At 30.7% G+C, this 12,560-nt stretch overlaps 1 protein-coding gene across 1 annotated transcript in view; it reads right to left on the bottom strand.

The window, feature by feature from the left end:
* LOC129908410 (ammonium transporter Rh type A) overlaps positions 1–2,874 on the bottom strand; it is a 46,792-nt gene extending 43,918 nt beyond the window's left edge. Inside the window, exon 1 of the mRNA XM_055984870.1 lies at positions 2,536–2,874. Coding sequence (XP_055840845.1) covers positions 2,536–2,734 — 199 coding nt within the window. The 5' untranslated portion in view covers positions 2,735–2,874. The remainder of the gene's footprint in view (positions 1–2,535) is intronic.
* Positions 2,875–12,560: the final 9,686 nt, after the last annotated feature.

Genomic DNA, 12,560 nt, shown 5'->3' with positions numbered 1-12,560 from the left:
TATTAGCCCTATTTCATTGGTTTATAAAAGAATAACCTTTATCGCATCGCCAATAAAGGGCACTAAAATGTGTTATAGTAATACGCTTTGTTTTTATGATGTGCAATAGCAAAATTGAAGCTTCACGCTTCAAAAACAGATGCTAACTTTTACAAAGAAATAATGGTAGAAGCTCTTGGCAAGTTTAGGAACGTGGAAGAACAACCGTCTTAGAGATTGCACAAGGATAGTTCAAGAAAAAACAACGCAATAAAAACAAAACAGATGCATTCCGGATAAAAACGAAAGTTTATTTCACTTATTCAATCCTTAAATTGTAGAAAATGTCATTTTCTTTATTTGTAAGAAGTTTCCAAACACTTTTATCACTTTCTCCAATTAGGTCCACGATTGTGTACAGTAGAAGTGCATTTTCAATGTTAAATTCTATTTATGCATTTTCTGTGGTGCCTATTGGTAGCTCGTAGCCCATAATTGGTTATAATGTGCAAATAATGTCAAAGCTTAATATTGCTTTACTATAATTAGTGTTTTTCATGATTTTTCTTCATTTTTATCTAATTTATGAGCTTGTTTCTATTCAAGTGACGCAAAAAAAACACTGTTTTTTGTGAGGTATTGCGAAAAAACGCAACTAGAAGCCATACGGTTTCTGTTTTGGGTTTTTTGTTTTTACAACATTGTTTGTTAAAAGTTCCTCTTTGAAAATGCAAAACCAAAAATCTACTAAGTTACCTCACCAAAGTGCCAATCGCTTTTTTCTAAAGAAAAAAAGTTGTTTCTATTCAAGTGACGCGAAGTGTACATATCTTCCAAATAGCAGCGTCCAACTATTTGAATTTTTATTCAATTTTATATGAAGTCTATTTCTGTGTTCGCTTATCTTTTCTAAAACCATTAAAAATGTTTTCTCTATCTTTTGAAGATAACATTTTTCGCATTTTGATCGTTCAGTTAAGTAAAAAAAAAATACAAAAAAAATATGACTCTAGGTAAATAATTCCAGAGTTAAGCTTGAGTAAGATAAACTAATTAAAACCATGATATATTATTTCATAGTGGTTTTAAGGTTGATTAAAAAAACTCATTGATATCCAGCAGTCTTCAAAATACATTTATCTCATAAAACTTTATCAGTAGTAAAATAATATAATACCTAACTATAAAACAAAACAACTTCATTTCTATTAACATTCAACATCTATTTCCTTTTTTTCCCATCCAATGACACAAAGTAGCATAAACCTTTCATCATGACCAGATACAGAGAAAAAAAAATGTTAAACCATTCACTTTGCCAAGTTCAAAAAGGTAAAAACCACAGTCACAAAAGTTTATGACAAATCCTTTCAAATGCATTCCTCATAGTATATATCTTTATACGTGTATCTACTACACAAACATGTATAAACTCTTACACAAAAAAGAAGGAAAAGAAGAAAAATTGAAAAATAAAAATAATATAATCCTTTAGCGTCAAGGATTTAAAACCGCCACATGTGCTATATGAGTTATGGTCTCTTACCATTTCTAAGTGAATAGAAATGAAAGTGCAAAAAGAAAATATATACAAGCTCTAGCAACAAAGTTTTAAGAGAAGAAATCTTAAATCCTCGCCTCTTGGTTGTACTTGCTACTCGTATAAGGATTTAAAACCACTACCATATATCTATAATACAAAACAACATAACACCATACCACAACGTTGTCGGTCGTCGGGTCGTAAAAAGTACGCACATAAAAGCTAAATTCCCGATGGTTATAAAACTCATATATGACTTTTTTTTGCCCTCACTCTTCCTTTTATCCCTATTTTTTCGCGTTATTAGTAAGGATATGATGGCGCCAACGCAATTCATGATATCTAGTAAAATACTAAACAAAAACGAAGTTCTAGAGTTTCATATCCTTGACGAGCACACAAGATACAGGGACTATTATGCGAGAATAGAAAAAATCCTTTGTATTTCCAACTAAATTCAATAACAGGACATTACAAAAATAGAAAAAGGATTTTTTACTATTTTAGGAATTTTAATCGATTTTCTGAAGAAATTCTAAAAAAAGTGAAGTGCTTTTCTGAAAACTCAAATAAAATAAAAATCCCAAGAGCTGCATTATATCCACCAGCGAAGATTTAAAATCAACAAAATGCATCATGCTTCACCTTGAACCCGTAGAGGCTCTAGATCCTAATTGAGTTGCACAACCAGATTCAGACCGAAAGAAAAACCTTATAAGCACACACAAGATGTAGGGATTTTCAGAGAAAGAGGTCCTTGTTTGAACATCAAACATTCCTTAAATGCACTCAGTGAACATAGAAACCACCTTTGCTTCCTTGAAGAAGCGGTGAAAATATATAGAATATGTACCTAAACGGAAGGTGTAACCATAAGAATATCTTATCTCTTCCCAGCACGAGACCACGACGAACGACGACACCATCAAGAGAAAAAAAGATACACACATTCACATCCAAAAGAAGACGACGCATCATTTGAAAAGCGCAAAATTAAACATAAAAGCACTCACGAGGGTACTTGGAAACGTGTCCTTCAGCTAATCCATCGTCTTCACTTGCTGTTGTTCCAGCAGCAGTAGCAACAGCATCTTTTGCTGTTGGAAGAGCTCCATCATGGTAGCGCACATAAATCCAAAATAAAAGCAGCAACGCTATTTGAACAACGAACAGGCTGATAAAACCCGACACCTTCGAACCGTCAGTATGCATTTTGGGTGGATTTTGTTGATGGGTTGTTGTCTTAACTATGTTGTCTTTGATTTACTTTAAGGCCGCGGTCGTGTGAGGGAATTTTTTTCCAAATTAATTTCAAAGACAAATAAAATTGTCGTTTTCCAAACTAAAAGAAATTATTTCCTCGTTTATGTATTTTTTTTGTGAGATATCATCCGCACTCGACCGATTACAAAAACCGATTGAGATTTAGTGTCGAGCAAGCTTGAAGGGGCTTCAAAAAACACATATCAAATTCACCCCTATCGTGTTTCTATATGTAAACTAAAAACGACGACCAACGACTTGTATAGTTGAGAAATGATTGCTAGATAATTGAAAAATGGATGATACCATTGGGTGGTCATTGCTATTTGTGTGTTTTGTTTTTATATTTTTCTAGATCGTTGGGGGTAATTGAGAGTGAATTCAAGGGTAGGGTTAATTTGGCTTTGCATACAAGTGTGATTTGCGAAAACAACTATCTATTGATACAAAGTTGTTAATATAAAGATAAAAATAAACTAAAAGTGAGTATTTTGACCTTCATTGTGTTTGATAATTTAATTGTTATGTTTTTTTTTGTTTTATTTATGCAAAGATCAAGATTGTCAATAAATTGATTAAGTTTTGGAAATATTTTTCAATTATGTGATATTAGACTTGAATGAATATGTTAATCAAGTATTGATTGGTGCCAGATGTGCGTTGTATGTTTTGATAACAACAAGTTACGCCATACGAGTTTTTTTTATCGAGAGAAACTAAAACTGAAAAATGGCATTTTTACAAAACTCTTCAAAAAAGATGTTGATGATTATTTTTGTTGATTGGATTAGAAATTGACACTTTTTTTTAACTTTTTCGAACATACAAATTTTTAAGAAATTTTTTTTTTTTAAACTACTACTACTATGCCCAGGAAAACATTTTTAAAAAAATTTTTATTTTGAAAAATTAAACGATAAGATTTGCAAGATCTGTTTTATAGGGTTCTACCGGCCGGGGTGGTCTGTTTGCGGAGGTCTATTTTTTTTTTTAATCAAAATATGACAGAAAATTCAATTACATATTTTCATTAAAATGATTTTCATGTTCATACGAGTAATTCAAAGCAAAAAACACAATTACAAAAATGAGCTGATATTTTTCATTTTTTTTTGCGACAACTTTTTTTTTCTTTTGGAATATTATGTTATGAGTCTTGTTTATAAAAGTGGAACATTAAAACTTTAGACAAATAAAATTTCTTAGTCAAATCAAAATTCCAAATCTATTTGAAATTTTCAAATTATATTATTTAAAATATACAGGGGCGTACGTTGAGCTGCGCAGCGCGGCCCGGGGAAAAACGAATTAGAGTAAAGGTACAATGTTGGCACCCCCGATTTTTGTACCAATTTATTGGCACCCTTCACGCAATAAAGCATTTCACAAAAACTACTATGCCCAGGAACAAAAATCATGTTTTTTCATAATCTGTATTAATTCTCAACAATTCTGCATTTTTATTTAGGTTTATTTCATTCTCAGTTCCTTTTAATTAATAAAAAAGTAAAGCCGTTCTAAGTTCATGAAAAAAGTGCAAAAAATACAGTGTTCCCGCTAAGGTGCTAAGTACACTTAATTTTAATGATTTTTTGAGTTTTTGGATGAAGATTTATTTTTTTTTAGCTTAACAATAAAATAAATTAAATGTTTTTAAATGTTTTTTATAAAAAAAAAATATTTTCAAATTAATAAAAAGGGGGGTCAATAATTGGTCCCATATAAAATAGTGGTTGTATTATTGTACCTTAAAGACTGCCAATAATTATACCGTGTATCTGTTATAAGTTTATGTTTGAAAAATGGGGAAAAAAGAGCTCAAAAGGTTTGTTAGATTTGCCAAAAACTCGTTACAGACGATTTGTACGTGATTTCCAAGACCCGTTTTTATTTTATTTCAATATATCGTTCTAAACGGATATCTTCCAGATAAAGTTTTCGAGATATTACAATTTTCTCGAAAAAGGCTTCAACGATTTTGATTAAATTTGGCGTACGCAATGTTCTAAAAAATTCTAAAAAAAGCGTGTTTAGTTTTTCTCAAAAAAATTGTACAGTAGAAATATGACGCTTCTCTGTTTTGCGAAATTGACATAATTTTTAGTTAAATTTAAACTTAAAAAAAGATTTAACTTCCAAAAATTATCTTAGATAAAGGTATGTTATTTGAAATGCAAGAGCCAGTACGTACGACCCCACCCAGTCGTACATTTTACCTATTTACTGTGTTTTAATTGCGTTAAATGAAGATTTTTTGTTATATTAAACTGTTCTTAACTAAATTTTGATAAAAACTATCATGAAAAAATCTTGTATTTCTTTCAATTTTGAGGGTGCCAAAAATTGTACCTGGGTGCAATTCTTTAAACTTTAATTTGACATATAAAACATATTCCTAACTCTTTGAATGCGAGAGTAATTCGCAATTCATAGTGAAAAAATGCTTGGGGGTGCCAACCATTGCACCCGTTACGCTATTAACTGTTAATCAAGTGAGACATCAAAAGAAAGGCCTCTTTAACCTCTATTCATAGCAGAAAATTAAAAGATTTTTGGAAGTCTGATTCCTCGCCAAAAAAAATACATTTTCAAAAAAAATTTCCTAAATCCATCTAGTGTCACATCAAAAAGATTGCTTTAAGGCTAGGCGCACACATGCGACTTTGGTTGCGCGATTATTCAGTCGCAAAAATGGATCACAAGGATTTCAATGGCTGGTGAACACACATGCTTCCCGCCATTAAAAATTTGAATATTGTGTTTACAGTCATAGACCAGTGCCAATAATTTTTGAAAATAAAAAAATTATTAGCAGCATATGGGTGGTGGGAAAATTTAGGATAAATGGTATATGAAAGGGGAAAAATAAATTGCCCACAAAAAAATTAGGGGAAAGGGGGTGGGTGGGCGAAAAAGTGGGGTGGGTGTGAAAAATCATGGTTTTTTACGATTTCTGTCAAAACTAGACGTCCTATCGAAAAAACTCAAATGCAAAAGTTGTAGGTAGTATAAATGTCTACAACTTTTACTCAAACAATTTTTTTCTATAACTTCAAAAATATTGGAAAAAATGCAAAAATACGATTTTTTTATTTTTTATTTTTATCTTTTACAAAAATGGTTGGATTTTAACAAAACTTAGTTAAAAACTACTTTGTTATGTTTTCTATCTATTTAAAATGTTTTTTGAGCAAAAAGTGAATTTTTGGATTTTTGACGAATTTAATTTGAAAAAATAGCCTATTTTTCAATCAAAAAAGTTACCGAAAAAATTTTTGATTTTTGAAAAGTTTGAAATGAAATTAAGATTGTGTGGAAAAACTATACTTTTGTTTTAGAAAATATTGAGAAAAATTGAAAAAAACAAAAAAACGATTTTTTAGATCGATTTTTCCGTAAATGACAGTAATATTGGCGAGAAATAATTTTCCATAGAAACTAAATTATACTTTTCTAATGGCCTTTGACCTTCTTAGTTTGAATCTAGCATTAGAATAGCGCTAACGTGAAAAGTTTTTGAGATATTGAATTTTGAACGCCCAAAACACTATTTTTGTGATGTTTTGCATGGTAATATCTCAAAAACGAGATGTGATAGAATTTTTCTGACTTCGGATTCGAGCTCAGCGCACAAAAAACCATTAGAAAAATATACTTTGATTTCTATAAAAAAAAAAACTTTTTGACTAGTGAATTCGAATAAGGCATTCGATTTTTTCTTCCCTGTTCGAATTCACTAGTCAAAAAGTTTTTTTTATAGAAATCAAAGTATATTTTTCTAATGGTTTTTTGTGCGCTGAGCTCGAATCCGAAGTCAGAAAAATTCTATCACAACACGTTTTTGACATATTACCATGCCAAAAATCAGAAAAATAGTGTTTTGGACGTTCAAAATTCAATATCTCAAAAACTTTGCACGTAAGAGCTATTCTAGTGCTTGATTCAAATTTGAAAGGTCAATGACCATTTGAAAAGTATAATTTGGTTTCTATGGAAAATTATTTCTTGCCAATATTACTGTCATTTACGGAAAAATCAATCTTAAAAATCGTTTTTTTTGTCTTTTTCAATTTATCTCAATATTTTATAAAACAAAAGTATAGTTTTTCCACACAATCTTTAAAAAACGGTTTTAAGCTAAAAAATTGCATTCGAAAATTTTCAAAAATCAAAAATTTTTTCGGTACCTTTTTTGATTGAAAAATAGGCTACTTTTTCAAATTAAATTCGTCAAAAATCCAAAAATTCATTTTTTGCTCAAAAAACATTTTTAATAGATAGAAAACATAACAAAGTAGTTTTAAACCAAGTTTTGTTAAAATCCAACCATTTTTGTAAAAGATTAAAATAAAAAAGCAAAAAATCGTATTTTTGCATTTTTTCCAATATTTTTGAGGTTATAGAAAAAAATTGTTTGAGTAAAAGTTGTAGACATTTGTACTACCTACAACTTTTGTATTTGACTTTTTTCGATAGGACGTCTAGTTTTGACAGAAATTGTAAAAAACCATGATTTTTGACACCCACCCCACTTTTTCGCCCACCCACCCCCTTTCCCCCAATTTTTTTGTGGGCAATTTATTTTTCCCCTTTCATATACCATTTATCCTAAATTTTCCCACCACCCTTATGCTGCTAATAATTTTTTCAACTTTTGCCCTCTGAAAACCGGATTGGCACTGGTCTATCATTCAAATTGTTGTCATCCAATTTGCGACTGAATAATCGCATGTGTGCGCCTAGCCTAAGCTCTATTTATATTTGAAAACGAAAAGTTCCTTGAAGACTTTGTTCTTGAGATATTTTCAACAAAGCCCGTTATTTCTTTCATTTTCTTACATTTTTTTCGAAGGCAATATTTTCAGATCAATCAATGTTTCGAAACCGGTTCATAATCAACAGGCCTATGCATTCATTTCATAAGTCAGTATGTTGTTTTTATATCCTATTCAACTTCAGAGATGAAGTTGCACTCGATCTAAAGCCATGCCTTCTGCATGTCCCGTGATTTTTTTCAATAGCTTTCTAGAAGAAGTAACCTAAAACTTGAAAAAAGGAATTAGTTAGGGCAGTTTAATCCGTTTATTTTTTAAAATTATATATCAGACTTCGGCTAAAGTTGCACTTTATAATAGTGAAATAGCTTTCTCGTCTAGTGACCCAAGTCTCATGGAATTTCACACTTTTTAGAGTGTGATTTTTCAATTTCAACTGACCATTGCATAAGGAAATGTCAGAAAAACAGATTTTCAAATGTTTTAAACAAATGAAATTTATAAAAAAAATGTTCCACATACGCCACAGTGACCGGTGAAGTAAAAAGTTTGAACATTCACTTCTTATAGAACATTGAGTGTGTTTATCTGTTTATACAACCAAAATTTAGTTTTTTTTATTTCATTAACGTATACAAGAAAAGATTGGGTTGTTGAACTTTCTACCTTTGTTAGAAAAAAAATACTTATGTATCTATTTAATTACTATATAAGTGACTCAATAATTTGACTTCTGGTTCTGTCTTAAACTTGAAAGAAATTTCAATATTCAATACACAAGAAAGACTACCTAATAACATGTTGACAAAACATTAACGATATTTTTTTTTTGTATTAATACCAACTCTTAAAGTTTCTAGACAAGACAAACTGAACCATAAACCCCAAAAGAATGTTTCGTCTCAAAAATCCGGAAATTGAAAATTTCTCATTTCCAAATAACTTGAACTATCTTCTACTATGAGTTCCTTTTATGAATAAAGTGTATGAGAATTTTTAAAAGCATACAACAAAAAAAATAACAACTCAATGTTAACGTATTCTTCACATGCAGTCCTTGTCCTTTTCTTTTTTTTAAATATCCCTCTTGATCTTTTCATCCTCAAAAAATACACACATTCACATTTGTATAGTCCATGAAATCTATCACATCCTTCCCTTTACCATACCTTCGTTCGAGGACAAAGATAATATTTTTTTTTTTTATTCTTCCTTAAAAAGTTAAAGTCAAGTGTAGTAGGTAGTGAGTGTCCTGCAACAACAACAGCAGACACAAGTGTGCGGTATATGTCTCCCAATCTCGATTGTATACACATCCTACCTGTTCCCGAAGATTGTATGCAAAAGCAACCAATAACATAGCAGCAGCTTCATCATCTTCATCCTCTTCGTCCGTCGTTATTCCAAGGATATGCACAAATTTGTCACAAAAGTGTCATCGTCCCTAAAAGCCCATCGTTGCTGTCAGCTTAAAATCGGATTACAGTCAAGAGGACAATGGCAGTCTATGTCTTTCTCCAGCGTTCTCTGAGTTGTCCACCTCTCTACCTATACAAAATATATGTACGTAGATATTATGGCTATAGCTGTTGACACTACAAGCGGATAGCATTCTTTTCCGTCTTTATTGTTCGGATAAGCTTCGTTTAAGCAAAGAGACTTCAAACTATGCGTCTTCTTCTTCTTGTTCGGCTCGGAAAGGATTAGATTAGCCGTGTATACCAACAATACCAGAGAGAGCGGAGAGACGGTTTTTAGGTTAAGTGATAAGTGGAGGTGGTATAAAGGAGCGAGAGGTGAAGGTGGTCGATGGGCAAAAGTGCTGCGCATGTAGACGAACGCAAATAAATTGATTTAAAAGTGCCATATCGAAGGAAGAGGTGAATAACGTCGTCTTCGGTCGTTGGTCGTCGCTAGGACATATAATACCTTTTGAGTGATTAGAGGTGCCCCAATTTAATTATTGATGTTGAAAATTGATTTAAGGCACTTGACTTGCAAGGTATTTCTATATAGTAGAATAGTGTGGTGCGGCGAGGTGGAAGGAGGGACAAGAAAATTGCTGCAATTTAAATAAATCGATTCTCAATCACAGAGCGGCATCACAGAGCGGCTCAAATAAATGACTTTGTGGGGAATGAACAAATGGTATGATTTAACTTAAGTTTTTTGTAAGATAATTTTTAGTTTTATTTTTTTAACAAGGATTGCACGGTTGCAAAATCAACCTTTCTGTTTTTGTTGTTTTTTTTACGTAGACACTTTTTTAAAGGCTTTTGAAATCCCGGGTAAATAGTTTAATGGCTTGGAAATAAATTAATAGTTTTGAAATGATTCAAACTAATTTGAATTTTTAAAAGAAAAATTTTAAATTATCGTTATTCTAGATGAAATTCCGAGCCATGAAGGGTTTATGAAGGAAGAAGGAGTGTCTCATAGTTAACAAGCTTCTTTCAATAGCACACACTAATCGCTCAAACACCTGGTAATGTTCCAATTGTCCTTGTCGTATTGAACTTTGAGGATGGAGTTTTAATATGTATTACCTTCGCTGATGAGCTGAAAAAATGTTGTTCATAAACTTGAAGTCAGTATATCGAAAACATAGTCGAGTATCAACTCTACTTTTTAGCCTATCAATGAACTCTTGTTGAAATTAAATATGAGTGATTGACAAGGGCATTATACTTATACCAGTGACTCTCCAAAGGACTCCATTACACCATCACCACCACTTGAGTCGAACTCAGGATTGTAGGAATGTCAATAGCCAAATTTTCAAATCACTTTTAACCAAGTTCTTCAACTCACTCAAGTAGGATTAAGCGAGCCATGTTATAAATCGGAAGGACAAGAAAGGACAACTTACAAAATATCAGAATGAAAAAGTTGTCAGATGTCTTCAAAATAAAAAAAAAAAGAGTGTGTGTACACATGTACACGCGACTGAAGTTATACTTCTCATTCAGTATATATAAATGAATTTCATTTGATATTTTTAATTTCTATTATTAAATTAATTAATCCACACTTCGTTTTTTTACATTTTTATCAAGTGAACAATAAATTAATTTTTTCATCCTCCTTGCGTCCATGTAGTTTTCAATTTATTTTGTGAAATTTACTCATGTTGTGCGGTTCAGAACGTACGGTATATGCTTAACTAAAGTAAACGAATTGCGTATAAAATATGCGATATGGTAATTTTATGAGGATTGTGTGTGCTTCAGCACTAGTAGTAGCAATATGCAACTTGCAGGGTTGCTACAAAGCTCAAAAGTGAGCTGAGCTCAGCTCGCAGCTCAGCTCAAATTTTGAGCTAGCTCACTTTTGAGCTATGTACCATAGCTCAGCTCGTTTGAGCTAAGCTGAAAGTGAGCTGAGCTGATGGTTGAGCTGAGCTGTTGGGTGAGCTGAGCTGTCGGTGAGCTGAGCTGAGCTGTTGGGTGAGCTAAGGTAAAGTGAGCTGAGCTGAGCTGTGATGGGTGAGAGGATACATTGATTTTTATTTGGAAAGTATAATGAAATATGAAGATATTTTAAACTTTTATAAAACAACATAGCTTAAGTTGTTTGTTTCTAGTTATTAATGGAATTATTTTAACACATAGATATTTTTATAAATAAGACAGATAATTTTTCGTGATTTTTTCTCTTGGTGTTTTTGATAGTAAATATATTTCTATTTTTTTAGTAAAATATTTCTTTTTTTTATCATAAAAAAAAAATTCCGGTACTAGTAGAGTAACTAAAGCAAATTATTAGGGAACCCGGCTGAACAGCTCTGATTTTGACGATTTTTTTTTTCAAACGTAGGTAATTAAAAATACTTTAAAGTCTATCGATTAAAAATTGCCGGTGTTGCCGTATTGTTTTTTAAAATTAAAATTAATTTTTTTTTTAACAAAACCATTTTTTTTTGCATAAATTTCATAAAACAAATGATAGCAAAAGATTCTCTACGTAATTTAAGGAAAATATATAAAAGGCAGTAAGGGACAATCTTCCATCGTTTAAGCGATAAATGCAATTTTCTAACATTCTGACCTCAAACACAAAAAAAATATTTTGAAAACAACGGCAACACCTACAAGATTTTAATATACATTTTTAAAAAGCTAGAAGCTCATTCTTATCTCTTAAATTTAAATCACTAAATTTAATCAAGACTTTTTGAAAAAATGGTCCTCAAACTCAGAATTAAAAAAAAAAATGTTATTAGAAAAATTTAAAATGACTTTTTTCCAAACTTTTTCTAATAAAATATGAATTTATTTAAACAAAATTTTTGGCCATAAATATTATCAGTTGAATTTCGAAGCAAAAAAGGTAAAATATATCACACTTTTGAAAAAAAAAAATGAAAAATTACTTCAATTTCAATGGTTTTTTTTATTAAAACTGAATTTTTACAGTGAAATAATTAATTTTCTCAAAGACTGTGGTAAATAGGAACTTTAAATTTTTGCAATTTAACTTTCAACAGTAAGGGTTATTAAATGAATAAAAAATAATTTTATGTTTAGATGTTGAACTTTAAAAAAAAAAATAAGTTACATTTTTTTTCAAAACTTTTATTAAAAAAAGTTCTTCGAAAATGAAATACTTTTTAATTTTTTTCATAAACCGTAATACATATTGACATTTCCTTTTATAATTTGGAATCATAATAAATGCGGCCAAAAAAATTTGAAAATAAATGCATTTTATATTACGACCAAGGTTAAAAAACGACATGTTAAAATTTTTTCAATAATTTTTTTTTTTCAAAAATCTGAGTTCAATTACCATTCTTTCAAAAGCCGTTCATTCAATTAATTTAATTTTAATTTTACATATATGACTAAGCTTCTAGCTTTTAAAAAATGTATATTTGAATATTGTAGGTGTTGCCGTTGTGTTCAAATATTTTTTTTTGTGTTTGAAGTCAATTAATAAGAAAATTGCATCCATCGCTTGAGCTATGGAAGATTGTCCCTCACTCCCATATATATTTTTTC

The sequence above is a fragment of the Episyrphus balteatus genome, chromosome 2, assembly GCF_945859705.1.
Source record: "Episyrphus balteatus chromosome 2, idEpiBalt1.1, whole genome shotgun sequence".
NCBI classification, from domain to species: Eukaryota; Metazoa; Arthropoda; class Insecta; order Diptera; family Syrphidae; genus Episyrphus; species Episyrphus balteatus.
The sequence above is the reverse complement of the archived record's forward strand: the minus strand, read 5'-3'. Positions and strand labels throughout refer to the sequence as shown.